We start from the raw sequence: 18,752 nt of genomic DNA, 5'->3' as shown, positions 1-18,752 counted from the left end.
AAAAGAGAAAAAGGAATCAGAATCCCAAGATGTAAGCCTAGAAAAGATAGAGTTGCCATGAAATGAGATAAAACTACAGAGGAACAGATGAATGGGAACAAGTCTGGAGTTCCAAGCCAGAGTTACACAGCCTGAATGCCCGTCAGACATCCAGGTGGAATTACAAGTTATACAGCTGGATTTACAGGGCTGCAGTTCAGGGGATAAATCTAAACTGCACATTTGACTTTGGGAGTCAAAGCACATAGGAGACATTTAGAGTCCTGATCACAGACTTTTCTGGGTTTTGGTTGTTTTTTGTTTTGTTTTTTTGTTTTTTGGGGTTTTTTTGGTAGTGGGGATTGAACCCAGGGGCATTTAACCACTGAGTTACATCACTCAGACTCTTTATATTTTTGAGACAGGGCCTTGCTAAGTTGCTTAGGGCCTTACTAAATTGTTGAGGCTGGCCTCAAATTTGCAATCCACCTGCTTCAGGCTCCTGAATCACTAGGACTAGAGGTGTGAGCCACCAGGCCCAGCAACGTGATCTCTTTCTTAAGCTGGATGATAAGTATATTGGTGGTTATTATTGTGATTATGACATTAATATGCACAGACATTGTATATATTCTTTTATGTGTATGTATATCATAGAAAAATTTGATACAGCTTATGAAAATGTATGTCAGTTCAAAGTATTTATAATTTGTTTGTGGAGTTTGTGAAATAGCTGATTCATCTGCAGTTTTACCAATTTGTTTCATCTGAAATTTTGACTTCTCTTTAATTACCATTTTTACAGTATATGAAAGATAATAAAATGTCAACATAGTTGTTTTCAAAAAAAAATTATGCAGGGTTAAAAATCACTTTCTCATATTATCTCCTTCAGAGAACAATCAGAAATTGAGATTCAAAAAGGGTGACTGACTTGACCAAGCTCACGAAGCAACTAAGTGGAAGAACCAAAATTCAATCCAATAGACCACTGATGTTTCTCCTCTTTTAGTTATATTTGCCCTGTATTTTGATATCTCCAGAGTAACATTGTTGTAGCAAAGTGATCTCTCATACATGAAGGCTATTATTAGACAGAATATTTACTGTTTCTCAAGAAATTGTAATTGCCAAAAAGTTCAAATGGAATGAAGATGAAAAAGTTATTTTGCAACTGGGAGAGCAAGACAGCTTAGAATAGAGCATAACCGTTGGGTTAATTTGATTTTAAGCTTCATAATCCTGCTTCCAGGTGGCACCTTCTATAGGCTACAGATGAAATTCTGAAGGAAGTTTTTAAAAGCCTTAAACTGAAGTCCATTCACCATCCTTCCTTTTCTCCAATTTTGCAGGATCCTGAATGAAGGAGGTCTTCAGATCAAAATAATGAGTACAAAACTCCGGGCTTTAGTATAAATACTGCAGAAGGTGCTAGAAGTAACTGCAAGTGAAGATAAGCAAGATTGCACATATACAGTTGAATTCAGACACATTTGGAAAGATCTGAGAAAGGAAACAGATGCAAGGAGAAATTATTAGAGAAAAAGGAACTAAGAATTGCCTTATTCCATTTTCCCTAGTAAAAAATCATACTTTAATAATGATAATTTGATATTCTGTTCTCACCCATTCAACAAAGTTGAAGTAAAATAAACAACTGCTCAAGAGAGTCAGTGTCCTGTGAATCAAACTACTCTTGAACAGAATTATGAGCTGACTAAAAGAGTAAAGAATAGCTAATAAATGTTTTTATACTTGATTTGGTAAAAGAGGGGCATTTCACAATAAAGTATATATTTAGTCACTTCATAGGCACTCTTTTTTCCTATTTTACCTCATCTCTTACTTTAAAACGATGTAGATCATTTGCATCTGTCACTAAAAGTCAAACATTTTCTTCTTACAGAAAAACAGGTGTTCTGGAGGAATTCATAAGTGCAAAAATAGTCATTAGATTGATAGGAAAGACACCAAAATGACAGCTACCTCGTCTAAGTCCAGCAGCCCCAAGCACTGCACTTTATTGATATATTCTGATCAACATTCTCCTTCCATAACCTGTCGACTGAGTGAGGGAACCAAGATGCATAATTATATCTTGTTCTTTAACAGAAATCATGAATTAATTAAAGCTAATAAACAGCTATGCCAACATTCAAGCATAGGATGCTAATCAAATATTCAATTATAAAAGTTCATTTTAACCCAAAGATTCTTCTAAAAGGAAAAATGATGCATATTGCCAAAGATAACGTGAAAGGCAAAAAATTAAAATGTTTGATGCAACAGTATATCACACAATCATAGTAAAAATACTAATAATATCACTTATAACCTAAAAAGAAAAAATTCTTTAGTCCAAGTTAACATCTTTTTGCTTAAAAAAAAAAATTCTATGTTAAGTTCTCTGATACATTGCTGCAGATAATTTCAATTAAAAATTATTTAAAACAGGGCTGGGGATGTGGCTCAAGCAGTAGCGCGCTCATGCGTGCGGCCCGGGTTCGATCCTCACCACCACATACAAAGATGTTGTGTCAGCCAAATACTAAAAATAAATAAATATTAAAAATTCTCTCTCTCCCTCTCTCTCACTCTCTCTTTAAAAAAAAAAAAAATATTTAAAACAGGCACAACAGTTCATGCCTGTAATTCCAGCAGCTCAAGAGGCTGCGGCAGGAGAATCTCAAGTTCAAAGCCAACCTCAGCAACTTTGAGAGGCTGTAAGCAACTCAGGGAGACCTCAAAATTTAAAAAAGAATATGAGCTAGAGATGTGGCTTACTGTTTCACACCTCTGGGTTCCATCCCTGGTATCAAAAAAATTCAAATTAAAAATAAAAATTATTTGGAAGACTATAGGAATTCAGAGCTGAGCTACAAAAACAGTCAAGAGATCAAATTTATTACTCCAAAAACTTAAAAAGGGACCAAATATTTCCATAACTCAGAAAATGAAATCATTATTATCTTTGCTTACAGGCCGGTTCTATTATGGGTCAAAAGGCAACATGTCATTAACAGAAAACAGTGACTTTATAAAATACACACGCTTTCTATCAACAGATTAAAGTACTAAACCCAAGTCTTCGTTTCCTATCCTACTGAAATCCCCAGAGCACGCATCAACTGGTTTTTAAGGATAAGGAAAATATCTGTCTTCAGAATCACTCAAAATAAAACTGCTTCGGGAAAACCACCAGTTTAGTGGCTAAACCTTGCTTACTCTTGACTAAAAGTCCTCCATAGTCCACACCCCTGTCCAACCCTTCCTTGGTTCCATTCCTTCTTAATAGTAAAGGTTACTAGATAATTGCTATGACTCATACTACAAACGTCTCATGCCAAGATGTCAATGATTTATGACAACTTTTAAATAGGCTGTGTTATCACAGTCACCTTCTGAACACAATGGGATGACCAATGGATCTTACTTCCCCAGAATTCCTCCAGACCATGTGAAAGAGGTTTCTACAAAACAAAGAAGTTTTACACCACCTGTTATCAATTTCAAAACAAAATTGAAAACTAGTTTCTGAAAAATTTTTATACTTTTGCCATAATGGAGTGCTCTAAGACATGTCTCTCAGGCACTATGGATACTCAAATACTCTCCAGTATCTGAGAGTATCTGAGGATTACTAATAGAAAGGCCTTTCAGTTCCCATTGCACAATATCATGTATTTTCCTACCCACTAAATTGGCCCTAATTATATTAACTGACCAGTCATTATAACTAACTAGATCTCAACAAATGCTTTCAAAAAGCTTCGTATACATCAACTTTTTAAAAACAATGACTGCATGCCAGGCAAGGTGGCATATGCCTGTAATTTCAGCAGCTCATGAGGCTGAGGCAGAAGGATTGTGAGTTCAAAGCCATCTTCAGCAATTTAGTGAGGCACTGAGCAATACGGCAGGACCCTATCTCTAAACATAACATTAAAGGGGGGGGGGATGTGGCTCAGTGGTTAAGCACCCCAAGTTCAATCCCTGGTACCAAAAAAACAATAAAAACAAACAAAAAAAACAACAATGAAGCCTATTTTCTACCTAACTTCCTAACATTCAAGGTAATACACAGGGAAAGACAGGAAGAGCTTTGGAGTCAGACACACCCAAATTCAAAAGCTAGCTACTTTGGCCAAGCTGTATAGTCAAAGGTCAGTTACTTATCCTAATCTAAACCTTAAGCAATATATGAATAAATTCCTTTCTCATAAGACTGTGGTCATTAAATTCAACAGTACATGTAAAATGTCTAGCCTAGTGCCTTGTTTATATCAAGTCACCAGATGCACCCATTTCTGATGATATTTTAAGCTGCAGTGATCTCAATGTTGTCACACCTTCTCAACTCAAAGAGCTATTTTATTAAACCCCTTTAAAGAAGAAATACTGAATTTCTTTTCTAATTTCATAATACAACAATATTCTTTGAAAAAAGCAGTATTAGTTAACGCCTTTAAAAGGATCACTCTATGATCACAAGTAACCTCGATCATGCCTTCACATTAATGACCTAAGACAGCCATATTCCCCTACTAGGGAAATCACCACAGGCCTAAAACTGCTAACCTTGGAAAGGCTATCTTATAAGGATGGCACTGGCTGACATCCGGGAGCTCAGATTCTATGGACATTCCCACTACATTGTTAAGAATGGCTCACTGTGCTTGAATGATTTGTTCAACATGCTTTCTCCTGAATACCTGCTTTTGTCTGCAAGTCTGGGACTTTGGTATGTCCTGGACAGTGTGTGCCTACGTGACCAGCACCTGGGGCTCGGAGTCTTCGATGGCTTCCACGCAGACATTTCTGATACTTCACTTCATGTACCACCACACCCCCATACCAGGGATTGAACTCAAGGGCACTCAAACACTGAGCTACATCCCCACCCCTATTTGTATTTTATTTAGGGACAGGTGTCCGAGTTGCTTAGCACCTCACCATTGATGAGGCTGGCTTTGAACTCACGATCTTCTTGTCTCAGTCTCCCAAGACACTGGGATTACAGACGTGTGCCACCATGCCCAGCTCATGCCCCTTTTCTGCTATTGTTTTGGCTTTGTATTCTGTCATTATAACAGATCACAGCCATGAATCCAACTCTATGTTGAGTCCTATGTGTCCTCCTAGCAAATCCCAGGAGGTAGTCTGGGAGACTATTTCAGAATCATGAAATTACACTAAGAAGTAATTTGACCAGAGTTAGTGGTGAACCCACGACTCAAGCCTTTATCTGAGTCTAATGCTCCCATGCTATGATGCTATGCTCTTTCCTTTCAGAGATGCTTACTCAAGATGTAGATCAGTTGAGAAGAATCTGCCCAGAGAAAGCTAACAGAAAGTGTATAAACCACATCTTGTGCCATAGACTGGTGTATTGAAGGACTACAGCCAAAATGAGTTCATGACTTATAACAAGCCTAACAGAAAAAAAAAAAAAAAATTGAGGCCAGGCATGAAATAAATGGGTTATAGCCATAACGTTGAAGGAATTTTACCTGCCATCAGCTGAGATGAGATAAAGAAGCAAACACAAAACTGTCCTCATGTGTATACCTCACCTTATTCCATCTAGAAAAAGTCAAAAGTTCTGCTCTTCTTAGAGCTGGCTATTCTCTGTTGATAGATTTGACCAAGACTGCACAGTGTTCATCAAGAAAAGGAAAGCATTAGGATCAACTTTTGATAAATAGACTTAAACAGCAAAGCATAGTTGAACAGATATGGGCTCTATCCTGACTTTGTCACTTCCCAGCCATGCAACCTTGGGCAATTTCTTAACAGTTCCCCCATGTCAATAACTTGGAAATAAAACTCATAAGACTGCTCTGAGGATTACATTAGAATAATGTATATTAGGCAGATGACAACATCTGCCATAAGCATTTGCTTCTCCATTACAACTCTGTGATGGGCATAACCCTACCCCCTCCTTGATGATCTGAAATAGTGAAGATCCCTTCCAGTAAAGGGCAAAAATCAGACTTGGGCTTTTCCCAATAGTGTGTCAATGGAATTAATCTGGGAAACTCTGCACATCATATTGTTCTTGTGAAATTCATAATGCACATTAGTATATTAAAAAGCCAGAAAATTCTTATATTAAAAAAATATTTGATTTCATTTAAATTTATTTGACCCTTTGTTTTTCAAAATAACTACTCTACTTTGCACTTTGAAAAACACTACTCCAGCAAACAAGCCTATTAAAATTTCTGATGGGGTGGATGGGAATCGAAATACTCCAAAATGTTTCATCCCTTTGCTAGTTACAAAAAAAAATCCTTTAAAAAAAAAACCCTCAGGGCTGAGTTGTAGCTCAGTGGTAGAGTACATGGTTAACATGCAAGAAGCCTGGGTTCAATTCCCAGCACATACATACATACATATACACACACACCTTTAAGAATATTATGTTTTGTGCCACAGATGTGTTTTAAAGACCCATAAAATGAATATTTTGTTATCAGACACTTTTACATTGTTTAAAATTATTGAGGCCACAAAGATGGGGATTATGAAATGGCACAAGAAAATACTGGAGTGACAGATGTGTTCATCATCTTAGTGGTGATGAACATCATGACAGTTAAAATTTTACATGTCACTTGGTTAGAGTGCAGCATAGAGCTGCTTGGCAAAATGCTAGCCTAGATATTGCTACAAAGGTATTTTGTAAATGTGAGTCCCATCTACAAACTAGATGTGACTTGTTTGTGCCTAGTGTGTGCTATGTGATGAACAACCAATAAACCCTAGGGTCTGAGCCTGATAGCTCAGATGATTTCAGGGTAATAACCACTGATAATGTGAATGAACCTCATCCAATCAGTTTACAACTTTAAGAACAAAAACTGAGGTTTCCTAAAGAAGAAACGAAACTGCCTCATGCCTGGTAACATCTCACAGCTGGATAGCATCCTGCCCTGGTCTCCTAAATATCTTGCCAGTTTACCTTAGAGATTTCAAACTCAGAACTACATTAATTCCTGTCTGAGTTTCTAACCTGCTGGCCTGCCCTATAAATTTCAAGTCTTACAATGCTATGAGCTAATCCTTAAGATAATCTCTTAATACATACATATATCCTATTGGTTCTATTTCTCTGAAAAACTCTGACAAAAATGAATTCACAAGTATATACCTATGTCAAAAGTTATTAAATTGCAGGCTTTATATATGTGTAATTTATTGTATGTCAGTTTTACATTAGCAAAGCTCTAAAAACTAACACTGAAAATTTCAGAGTTTTCATTTATGAATTATCTGTCAATAGCTACTGAATTAGAAATTAGCTCCAAGAAATTATTAAATATATATAATATATATAATATATATAATATATATAATATATATATAATATATATATAATATATATAATATATATATAATATGTAAATATATAATAAATAATATAGTAACATGAATTAAAATAATTAGTGTATATATTTTTAATTTTAAAAAGAGTTCTATTTCCCAAAAAAAAATAGCGAGAAGAGTGTTACTTTTCACATTTGTGCAAAACTCTTTAATATCTGGCTTAAAAGAAGACAGCTAGATTCTCTTATCTCATTCAGTATTCAATATGTTGTGAGATGTTTGGGTTGAAATATATGAAGAGAATCTGGCCTCAATCAGATATACACTTGGAAAAGGGAGTTGTATTTTAATAGTCCTTTCAGCCAATTCTTCTTTGATAACACACCCAAACCTGACAAGTTGCAGTTTCTTAAGATCAGCTGTAATGTGGAATCTAAAGCCACATCAAAAAACTTTTAGACACTGTTTCATTAAACCCTTTGATCTTTTACACATAAATTACTTTGTCATATCACATATTGATCTTCAAAAAATATTGATTCACAGAGTATACAGATCTTCCAAATACTGACATATTTCATTATACATATAAAAAATCACATTGGTGACTATCATTAATAACCTACTCAACAACACTCTTTAAATAATGGCAAATTTAAGCTTATGAACAAAATTTTTCAAAATTTTAATTTTTCTCAAAAGCTGAAACTTTGTCATTGCCTTCAGTACAGTGGCACACGCCTGTAATCCCAGCGACTTGGGAGGCTGAGGCAAGAGGATCACGACTTCAAAGCCAGCCTCAGCAACTTAGCAATGCGCTAAGCAACTCAGCAAGAACCTGTTTCTAAATAAAAATATTTTTTAAATGGCTGGGGGTGTGGCTCAGCGACCTTGAGTTCAATCCCCAGTACAAAAAAAAATTTTGTCATTGCCAACACTGCCAAGAGTTTCTCCTAAAATAGGTTCACTTCATTAATTGTCAAGGAAATATCCATCAAATACCTAAGTCTGAATAACCACAATTTTTCTGTCAGTTATTAGTTCAAAAATAAAAAATGCTGTTACATATGAAAATTGGCTTCTTAAAAAGAAAAATATCATTATTACAAAGTGAATGTTTCTATGCATACTGATACTGTTACTTATCTGTAGAGAGTCTACATGTGCCCATTTTTTATCATCTTTATAAGAAATTTTTATTATGTATATTAACCTTTTATAAAGATTTCAAAATAAATCCCATTTGGATGTTTTTTAAAAATGACTTCTTCACTTCACAAGATGCTTTTTCTCAAGATGACCATCACGCTTTGGTACACAGGAGTGTATGCATACCTCCCATTTTGTCCTTCGATTATAAATAGACATGTACCAAAAAGTCAAATTTCTTACTAAATTTTATTGTTTCTACTGCATCATAAAGAACCTCACAATGGAAATATCAACAATTCCACAGTTTGTATATAGTAAAATAATTTTGATCAGAAACAAAGGGCTAAGGAACTTATCTCAAAGCTACATTTGCACAGCAAGTTTCTGAGTTTTAGAGGCTGAGGTTGTGACTCAGTGGTAGAGCACTTGCCTGGCATGTGTGGGGACCTGGATTCAAATCTCAGCACTGCATATATAAATAAATTAAATAAAGGTCTATTGACAACTAAAAAAAAAGAAATCCAAAAAAATTTTTTAAAAAAAGTTTCTGAGTTTTGTTGTTTTTCATTTTATGTGGTGTTGCAGCTTTTGAAACCCAGAGCCTCTTGCATGCTAGGCAAGCAATTTACCACCGAGCTATACCCAGAGCCCTGTCAAGTTTATTTTTACTTATATGTCTCTTAGAAGAGATAAGTTTATATCTACCTGGACAATAATCAGTGAAATTTTATGTATTATTTGGATTATGGAAATAATTAAAGTTATTTATGATTTATCATGGATGTTCTATATAATAGGAGCTCTTTATTCAGTGTGTTTACAATCAAATTTCGAAAAACTGAATATGGCTGGGTGTAGTAACCCATGCCTATAAAACCAGCACCTTGGGAAGCTGAGACAGGAAGATTGCAAGTTGGAGGCCCACCTCAGCAACTTAGTGAGACCTTGTCCCAGATAAAAACTTAAAAGGGCTGGATGTGTAGCTTAGAAGTAGAGCACCCCATAAAACAAGCAAGCAAAAAAAAAAAAAAAAAAAAAAAAAATGTGGTATTTAACATTTTCTTTCCTCTAAAACTAAGTAAAAACAGTGGCTAAATTTTTAAATGGTCCACTTTCAGTTTCAGCACTGCTAAATAATAAAGGACAGAAATTTGATTTATAATAGCAGAAAATTTTAATTCAAGCGACATCTTACATGTACAATATTAGGAGAAATGTTTATTATAATCATTAGACCTTCTGATTTTATCATTATGCCTTTGAATTATACTCTGGAGGAGAATAATACAGATGTTCAAAATGTACTAACAACTATTTTCAACAAGAGATATTATCCTTTGATAAATTTAAGAAGGTTGTCAACTACAGGTTCCCCACACCCACCAAAAAAAACGTTGCCCATGTAAAATAAAGCAGAATACACATTAGTATTTATGGAATAAGCCATTTTTAAGCTATAATTAAATTCTACTTATTGAGTCATGTCTTAGTAACTCATGTTATAAAATTACAACTCAAGTCATACAATTTAAATTTTATAAAACCAAAATGATAAAAGGAGATCAACTTACTCGATCAGCTAATCCTCCAGGAACTATGGTCCTCACAACTACGCCACTTGACTTTCCTCCAACTATTCCAAATCCTAATCCAGAGCCATCGTTAATGAGTTCAACATCCTCAATATGGCCCCAACAAACCTATGGATTAAAGGCAAGTAAGAACCACAATAGTGGTACAACACACAGATCTTAACTTTCCAATACAGTCACTACTAAAGTGGCAGATTTACAAGAAAATGAATATTCATACACTTAATTAAGGCAGCAATCCAGAAGCTAAAATTGATAGGCCCTGACCTAAGGATCTTATATCCAGGAGAAAAAAAGCTAAAACACAATTAAAATGCAAGGCAGAATATCAGACAAAACATTGTAGCTCTAAGAGGACAAGAAACATTCCCCAGTCTATGACCAATATCTAGCAGAAGGCCTGACTTGTATAGGAACCAATAAATATGTGATTGCTTCAGTTGAAAGTCACAGGGCTGGGAATGTGGCTCCATAGTAGTGTATTAGTAGTAGTGTGTTCACCTAGCAGGCACAAAGAGCATCAGGGAAGAAAAAAAACCCTTAACTTGAACTGGAAGTCACAAAATGTTAGGAAGACTTCAGAGGTTTGCGGGAGAGAAAAGCCATAAGAAATAAAATCCAATGAGAGGAGGGAGCATTTAAGTCGTACTATAGGGGCTGGGGTATGGCTCAGTGGTAGAGCGTTCTAGCATGTGTAAGGCACTGGGTTCGATCCTCAGCACCACATAAAATAAAATAAAGGTATTGTGTCCACCTACAACTGAAAAATAAATATTTAAAAAAAAAAAACATAAACTGCACTACAAAGAAGGAAGACAATCAAGAACAAAGTTGGACCAGATAGTAGAATGGGTCAAAGATACAGTCAATAGATTGAGTTAACTGGGAAGACAAATGGGAATTCAAGGTTTTAGAAGATGGAATGACAAGAACATGATGAGGTAAAGAGACAAATTTAGGAGGCATTAATGAGGGAAAAGAAAGGCAGACCCAACTGAAGATATTGTTAATATAATCATACAAATCAGACAAGAAGAAATAAGCACTTTTCCTCCAATTAGCAGGTTTCCATGAGAAATGTGCATTAAATTCATATAATCCAACAGCAGAACAATGTCTCCCTCTCAAGATCATGAGGGCATAATCATTATTTAGTTCTTTTTTTTTTTTTTTTTTGAGAGGGAGAGAGAGAACTTTAACATTTTATTTTTCAGTTATTGGCGGACACAACATCTTTGTTTGTACATGGTGCTGAGGATCGAACCCAGGCCGCACGCACACCAGGCGACCACGCTACCACTTGAGCCACATCCCCAGCCCTATTTAGTTCTTCTATTACATAAAATTGGAAAACTACTATGCAATGTAAAAATAAACAGGAATATAGGGAATATTTAATAAGCTCATGTCTGGAACAATACCTAGTAACTAGGAAGCATGTTTGTTAAAATAAGAACCCTGGCTGGGGGCTAGGGTTCTGGTTCTGTGGTAGAGTGCTTGCCTCACATGTTTGAGGCACTGGGTTCAATTCTTAGCACCACCTATAAATAAATGGATAAAATAAAGGTTCATCAACAACTAAAAGAATTAAAAAAAAAAAAAAAAACAAGTAGAAGAAACCTTGCTGGGCACAGTGGCACCCACCTGTAATCTCAGCAGCTCTGGAAGCTGAGGCAGGAGGATCATGAGTTCAAAGCCAGCCTTAGCAATTTAGTGAGGCCCTAAGCAACTCAGTGAGACCCTGTCTCTAAATAAAATACAAAAAGGGCTGGGTTTGTGGTTCAGTGGTTAAGCACCCCTGTTCAATCCCTGGTGCTCCCCCACCCCCCAAAAAAGAAGCCTGAATCAATGACAGCAGCTACTGCTCACAGAGTGTTAACTGGCACCAGCCCTACGCTTGGCTCTTCACACACCTCTTTCAATCTTTACGACCATTACTAGTTTTAAGTAACAGAGAGACTGAGGTGTGGAGAAGTCAAGGACCTGCTGGTATCACACAACTAGGAGAGGAAGAAATGGACTTGAACCCACCAATGCATGACTCCAACACCCTTATTCTTTATATGTTAGACAATGTCCCACTTTGCCCGTTGTAGTTATTATGTAAATTGTGCTGTATAAATATTACAGAGTGTAACAGGAAAAATGCCTATACTTTAATTTGTGTTGTGACCTTGTAATGTACCAGACAGTTTTTTTCTTTTGTCCCGAGGAATGAAAATTATATAAATCAGCTAGCACTTAGTGTTATAAGAAAATAAGATTTATTAGCAGGCATTCTGAAGATGCTGGCCAAAATCTGGTAAATGTTACAAAGCAGCTTTAAGAATTCCTAAAACAGACATACTTTTTTTCTTCTAAATTGTGAAGTATATATCCTTACATGAAAAAAAAAAAAAAACCTACTATAATTTTGTAGCATCAATAACCTACCCATAAACTCCCATTATAATTCATAAAAGTAATGTTTTTGAAATGTTAACTTTCTATAAAGTTAACTTTCTTTAAAGGAACACAAGACACCACCACCAAATAAACTACACCTAACACTCAATTTGACCCCTATATTAAATAATAATCTTAAATTAAAAGTCCCACAGGACATTGAAAAGACTAAATAGCCCTTCATGAAACATCTTGTTTAAATATGATGCACTTGGAGATATGATCATCCCTCTTGACCCGTGACAAGTAAATGACACCTGAATATATACTTCTTATCACCAATAGCATAACTCAAAATTATTTTCCCAAGTTTGCAACTCACTGTTTCAGGCAGAGTTGTATCAGCTGAGCTGGTAGAAGTCCTGCTTTTTGTGTGGACTGGTTCCCTGGCTACAACCAGATGCAAAGATCCACCTGTTTGTTGTAATAATGCAATTGCTTGCTGGTGAGAAATATTGTGATCCAGTGGTGTGTGATTAATGGCCAAAATCTGGTCATTTTCCTTTAATCTTTGATCCCTTAATCATATAAGAAAAGAAGGTTATGTTTAAAGTGATCTAATAATTTGACTTTTAAATATCTGTTATTTAAGTTCAGCAATTTATTGCTTATGTTACTATTTCACTCAATACATTTACCTGAATAATTATGTAGATACATAACAGAGCTCAGAGTGCCTTTTCATAACACTTAATAACTAATGTACTAATTAGCTAGTGCATCCCTCTATACACACTTACACACACACATTTTAAAAGTCAGTTGGCTAGAAAAATAAACGAAAACACTTTAGAAAGCCCTACTGCCAAGGGTTAGCAAGTGTGAATACTGCATGAACCCTGCACTGTCGGAAGCTTTCCAATCTGATTTCTATCCATACTATACTAGGATAACCATTTTCTGAACTTCACCAAGAGCCTCCTCGCTAGCAGATTCACCCCTTCTCCATTTTCTTTACTTCTTTATCATTTGTCAGTAGAGGCCAAATACTCCTTGAAAATCCATGGCGATTACTTCCAAACCTATATCTAATCCCTTTTCTCTCTCCCAAACCAATCTCCCAACTACTAACAAAGGTTAAAAGGACAACTAAAAAAAAAAAAAAAAAAAAAAAGTAACAATCTCTAAAGAAAAAAAAAGCACTACTATAATTAAAATTGACTGAGCCCTTAGGAGTCAGGTACTGTGTTAAGTGCTTTACATGAATTATTATCTCGTATAATCCTCACAATCACCTTTTAAAATAGTTAAGTTTTACATACAAAAACTTAAAGCTCAGACTACCTTAACACCTTATCTGAAGAGTCTGACTCTGAAGCATAGTCATCACCTGCTATGATAACATGCATTCTAAGGATAGTCTACAATTTACTGTCCTGGTTTACTGCATTTGACTGTTATCTTCCAAGTACCATTGAAATAGTATTCCTGCTGGCGGAGCAACAGTACCCTAACACTTCCTTGTCCTTCTTTGTCTCTTTTGGATCCACCCATCTCCTCCTTTCCATTCCTACATCTAAAATCTAATTTGCAAAATTCCATCAGATTTACATTTCTAGGCTCTCTTCATGCTGGTATCTTTTCCAGTTCAAAAATGTGTAATGATCAGCTATTTCTAACCAATAAAAGAAATGAAAACAAACTCCTGTCATGCCTGTTTCATAAAAGGAACATTTTTACCTCTTAAAATACAGCAAGGGATTTATTTCAGAATAAAGTAATCCTTTTCACAAATACAATTTTGAATTATGAAGGGTCCATTATATTGCCCCCTGCCTCCTTTTTTCTCTCATTTCATAGCAGGTCAGGAAAACCTTGTCATGGACCAGAATATCAAGAATACTGACCTCTAGGACAGAGGGTAAACTTGGCTGGTCTTGAAGGCCTCAATGTTCTGCCCCTAAGTACTCTTCCTACTTGGATTCTGTCCACACAAACTATTTCTTCAACTACTCTGACTTATGACTTCTCTCTCAAATATGTCTGGCATTTCCTGCTCTGGTATAAACTGTTCCCCCCACATCTAATACCTTTCTACTCTACTCAGCCAAATTCAATTCCATCCGTCACCATTCAGTTGAGTCTCATATCTCAGTCCACAATGTTCTGAACCACTCGTTCACCACTAAATACTCAGGTATGTTAAGCATGCTGCCTACAGAGTTAGCTAAGTCCTTCCCTGTTGGATTTTAAGTTTCCTGGAGACAGGTACTCATGTTTTAGAGTCTTCCTTGGAAAGAGCAAGTTCAATATATCTATCTATCTATCTATCTACCTACCTACCTACCTACCTATCTATTTATTTATTTATTTATTTATTTATTTTGAGGCAGTAGTGGGGATTGAACATACTGGCACTCTACAACTGAGCTACATCCCTAGTCCTTTTGTTAAATTTTGAGATAGAATCAAGTTGCCAAGGTTGGACTTGAACTTTCAAGCCTGTCTCAGCCCTCCCAAGTATCTGGAATTACAGGTGGGTACCACTATGCCCAGTTAATATTCCAATTTTTGATACTAAAATAGTCTTTCACAATAAATCATGTAACATTAAAAATGTTGTTTAAAAATCTTTTCATTAATATTAGGAATGACATATTAAGGTGAGAATAAGATGTAAAAGTGTATATATTCTATGACCTTGTCTTTACAAAAAAGAAAACATTATGGACTGGGGGTATAGTGCAGTAGTAGAGAGCATACAGTGTGAGAATCTGGGTTTGATCCCCAGTATTGGGAAAAAAGAAAAGAAAGCATTCTAAGATATTTCTCAGTTGTATCGGGATGCTCAAAATTCAAATGTTTCAGCACTAGGGTATAAGCTCAATCGTACAGCACATATTTAGCATGCACAAGGCCCTGGGTTCAATCTCAGCACATCTCCAAAGAAAGTTTCAAGTACCTTGAGACTTTTATTTTTACTTACTATTTTTACTAACTATATTTCCATACTTTATAGTTTTTTATTATTTTTAATTTTAGATTTTTATAATTTTAGATTTTTATAATTTTAGAATATTTTTTGAGAATGCTGCTTGTGAAGCATCTCCCCAGTACTAAAGAAACTTCTTCTTAAATGTAAATACTACAGGACAATACCCAGGAATCATTTCCATTCTTCCATCTCCATGTCCCCCTTTCTCTAACTTCTTCAACTAAATTTCTATTCACAGCATGTTCATCTAGGGAATCTCTTAATTAATTCTAAATGAGTGAGATACATTTAAATCTGTTTAGCCCTGATCTAACTAATTTTTCATAAGTCCTTAATTCACCCATGGATTTTCTATTTTCTAGAAATCAATCTATTTTAATCTACCTTTTCCCCTACCCAATAATCTTCAAGGACACTTCCTTTCTCTCCAAGTTAGAATCCATCCTTTCCAAGATAAAATCTGCTCTGGGAACATAAACTCAATCCAGGATAAATAAGCTACAGAGGAAAATTTGGATTTTTTTTGACACATTCCACTTAATTCCTCCATGCAATTACCTATACATATATATTAATACATAATTATACTACATATACAATTAAATTCCCCACACTAATTTGTATTTTATATAATTATACATAATTATACCATATAAACATATATGCAATTTAGCTCCCTCATACTAATTTTTATACACACACACATATTTAATTCACACTTTCCATTCAAGAGGAAACAAGTTCTGTGTCTCCATCACACAACATTCAGAAATAGTGGATTTCCATGACTTTGACAGCCAGCAGGTTAGTCAAGTTTCTGTGTGGAAAGTCCTCAGAAGAAAGGAAGTGCTGATCAAGATCATGAAGACCCTTTAGCATATCTAGAAGGTCCTATATTGTGGTGAGCCGCTTCTGCCGCTTTTGCAGACTATGGTTGCCATTACAAGATGGCGCTGGCTCCGCTGTGGTTTGTGACAAACAACTCCTAATTTGGGAGAGTTGGCACATGGTTTTTCAGCACCCTATGAGAAAGTTGCATCGTGGCAGCTTCGCATTGGGGCTTGAGGTGCTTTATTAAGGCTGGGAGGGGCATCCGAGAGTTAGAAGAAAAAGTATCAAGGACCTGAATAAACTGCTGAAAGAAGATTCCTGAGTCGCGTCCTCCTTGCGGGCAAGGGGTCGCGACACTATATGGCTGGTACCTACCTCTCCCTCTGCCCCTTCTGCATCATCTTGTATTATTCTCCTCCAAATAAATAACCAGTCATGCTCCAAGCACAGGACCTGTGTTCCATCTCTTCATGGGGGTAATGGCCCATAGTCTCGCTATTCCATTCCCCAACACATTCTGCTCTCTGCAGACCCTGCTGTCTAAGTCTCCCATTGCCTCTGAGAAGCCACCTTACTCCTTGCCATTGGTCAAGGTTCTTATCCACTCAAATCATCAAGCTCCTCTTTTTGGAAACATTCAATTTGTAATCACAGACCTATTACTACAAAGTACTGAGACATAATAATTGACTACAAGCAGGCTGGAATAATGTCTCTTTTGTTTAACATTTTATACCCAAAACATAGCATACAATCAAAATTCAATATCTGTTAAAAGCCAGGCATGATGGCATCTACAATTCAGGATACTCTGCAGGCTGAAGGAAAAGGATCACAAGAGCCCACAAGTTCAAGACCATCCTGGGCAAAAATTTTAAAAAGTTAAATAATGAATAGGCGGTTGAAGATATACTGCCCCTGTGCAGGGAAAGCTTCCCGGCACCTCTCTAACTATTTTGCTCAAGGCTTCTTCCTCCTATGCATACATTCACTGCGACCTTTTATTACTACTTCTAATTCCCAACTTTTTCCAGCAGGTGTGTAACAGTGCCATATGGAACAATGTCTATTAAAAATACAAGCTGCTCCTCACAGAAAAGCTTCCATTTTGTTTCTTCAAGAAAACTTAGAGGAGCCAGGTGCAGCGGTGCACACCTATAATCCCAGTGGCCTGGGAGGCTGAGGTAGGAGGATCATAAGTTCAAAGCTAGCCTTAGCAACAGCAAAATGCTAAGCAACTCAGTGAGACCCTGTATCTAAATAAAATGCAAAATGACCAAAAAAAAAAAAAAAAAAAAAGACACACACAAAAAATGTCTGTACCCATTCAGTACAAACATGATTTTCAGCTGGGGATGTGGCTCAGTGGTTGAGTGCCCCTGAATTCAATCCCTGGTACCAAAATAAAAAAGAAAATGAAAATAAAGCTTAAGGGAAGCCTAGAAGTGTGACTCAATGATAGAGAGCATACCCAGCACATGCAAGGCCTTGGGTTCAAAATTAAGCAACAAAAAAAAAAAAAAACAGCTTGCAGGGAGAGTACTATGGAGTGTAAAACAAAAAGTAGTTACTAAAGCAGCAGCAAAATAACATACTTAAAATATTTGTTTTTCTTAAATTTGGTAAACCATCTTTATAAGTTACTTTAATTTATCATGGAAAAAATAAATATATATCTGGGGATTTTTCTTTGTCCACTGAACAAAAATATGGCAAAAATTTGTTTCTACTTGGAAAATTTTCTATGTTTATTTAGAAAAATTTATTTATTTATTTATTTATTTGGATTGAACCCAGGGGTATATAACCACAGAGCCACATCCCCAGCCCTCTTTTTTGTTTTGTTTTGTTTTGAGATAGGGTCTTAATAAGTTGCTGAGGCTGGCCTCAAACTTAAATTCTCTTGCCTCAACCTCTCAAGTTGCTGGGATTAGAGGTATGTACCACCATGCCTGCTAGGCTTTCATTTGAAAGCATTAAACATCAGTTCTTTCCTCATTATCTTCTAGTCAGCAAGATGAGTTGGTAAAAATTTGAGAAGTTCTTTGTAAATGTTTTCTGTATTCCTATATATTACACGTTTCCATATCTTCCCTATCATCTGTGGGAACATTAGCCATATCATTTGTTATTCAATTTGTTATATATTTTTTAATGTATTTTGGCAAAGAATATTAAAGTCACCATCTACAGTATTTTCTCAGGTTATTAGCCTACTGCATTACTTTTTGTTTTGTTTTGTTTTTTTCCCTCTATTAATGTAGTGAAAGCAAAAGTTCAAACATACAGGCACACAAACTTTGTTCTTTGATTATTCAAAATCCCAATAACAGAAATAAATGAGAGCTCACTTACTTATCATTCATTAAACAAATAGATACTAAGCCACTACTATATGCTATTTAGTATGTTGGGAGCCACAGAAATAATGATGTATATAAATCATCAGGCATCCCACAACGAATCAGTACCCTATTAATGGGAGG

The 18,752-nt window shown here is 35.8% G+C and overlaps 1 protein-coding gene across 1 annotated transcript in view; it reads right to left on the bottom strand.

The window, feature by feature from the left end:
• Positions 1-18,752, bottom strand: part of Patj (PATJ crumbs cell polarity complex component) — a 331,415-nt gene that overhangs the window by 291,782 nt on the left and 20,881 nt on the right. Inside the window, exons 6-7 of the mRNA XM_026407227.2 lie at positions 12,823-13,018; positions 10,035-10,163 (exon numbers count right to left, since the gene is read on the bottom strand). Of these exons, the coding sequence (XP_026263012.2) occupies positions 10,035-10,163; positions 12,823-13,018 (325 nt within the window). The remainder of the gene's footprint in view (positions 1-10,034; positions 10,164-12,822; positions 13,019-18,752) is intronic.

The sequence above is a fragment of the Urocitellus parryii genome, chromosome 11, assembly GCF_045843805.1.
Source record: "Urocitellus parryii isolate mUroPar1 chromosome 11, mUroPar1.hap1, whole genome shotgun sequence".
Taxonomy (NCBI): Eukaryota; Metazoa; Chordata; class Mammalia; order Rodentia; family Sciuridae; genus Urocitellus; species Urocitellus parryii.
Note: the sequence above shows the minus strand (reverse complement) of the source record. Positions and strands in the feature narration are given on the sequence as shown.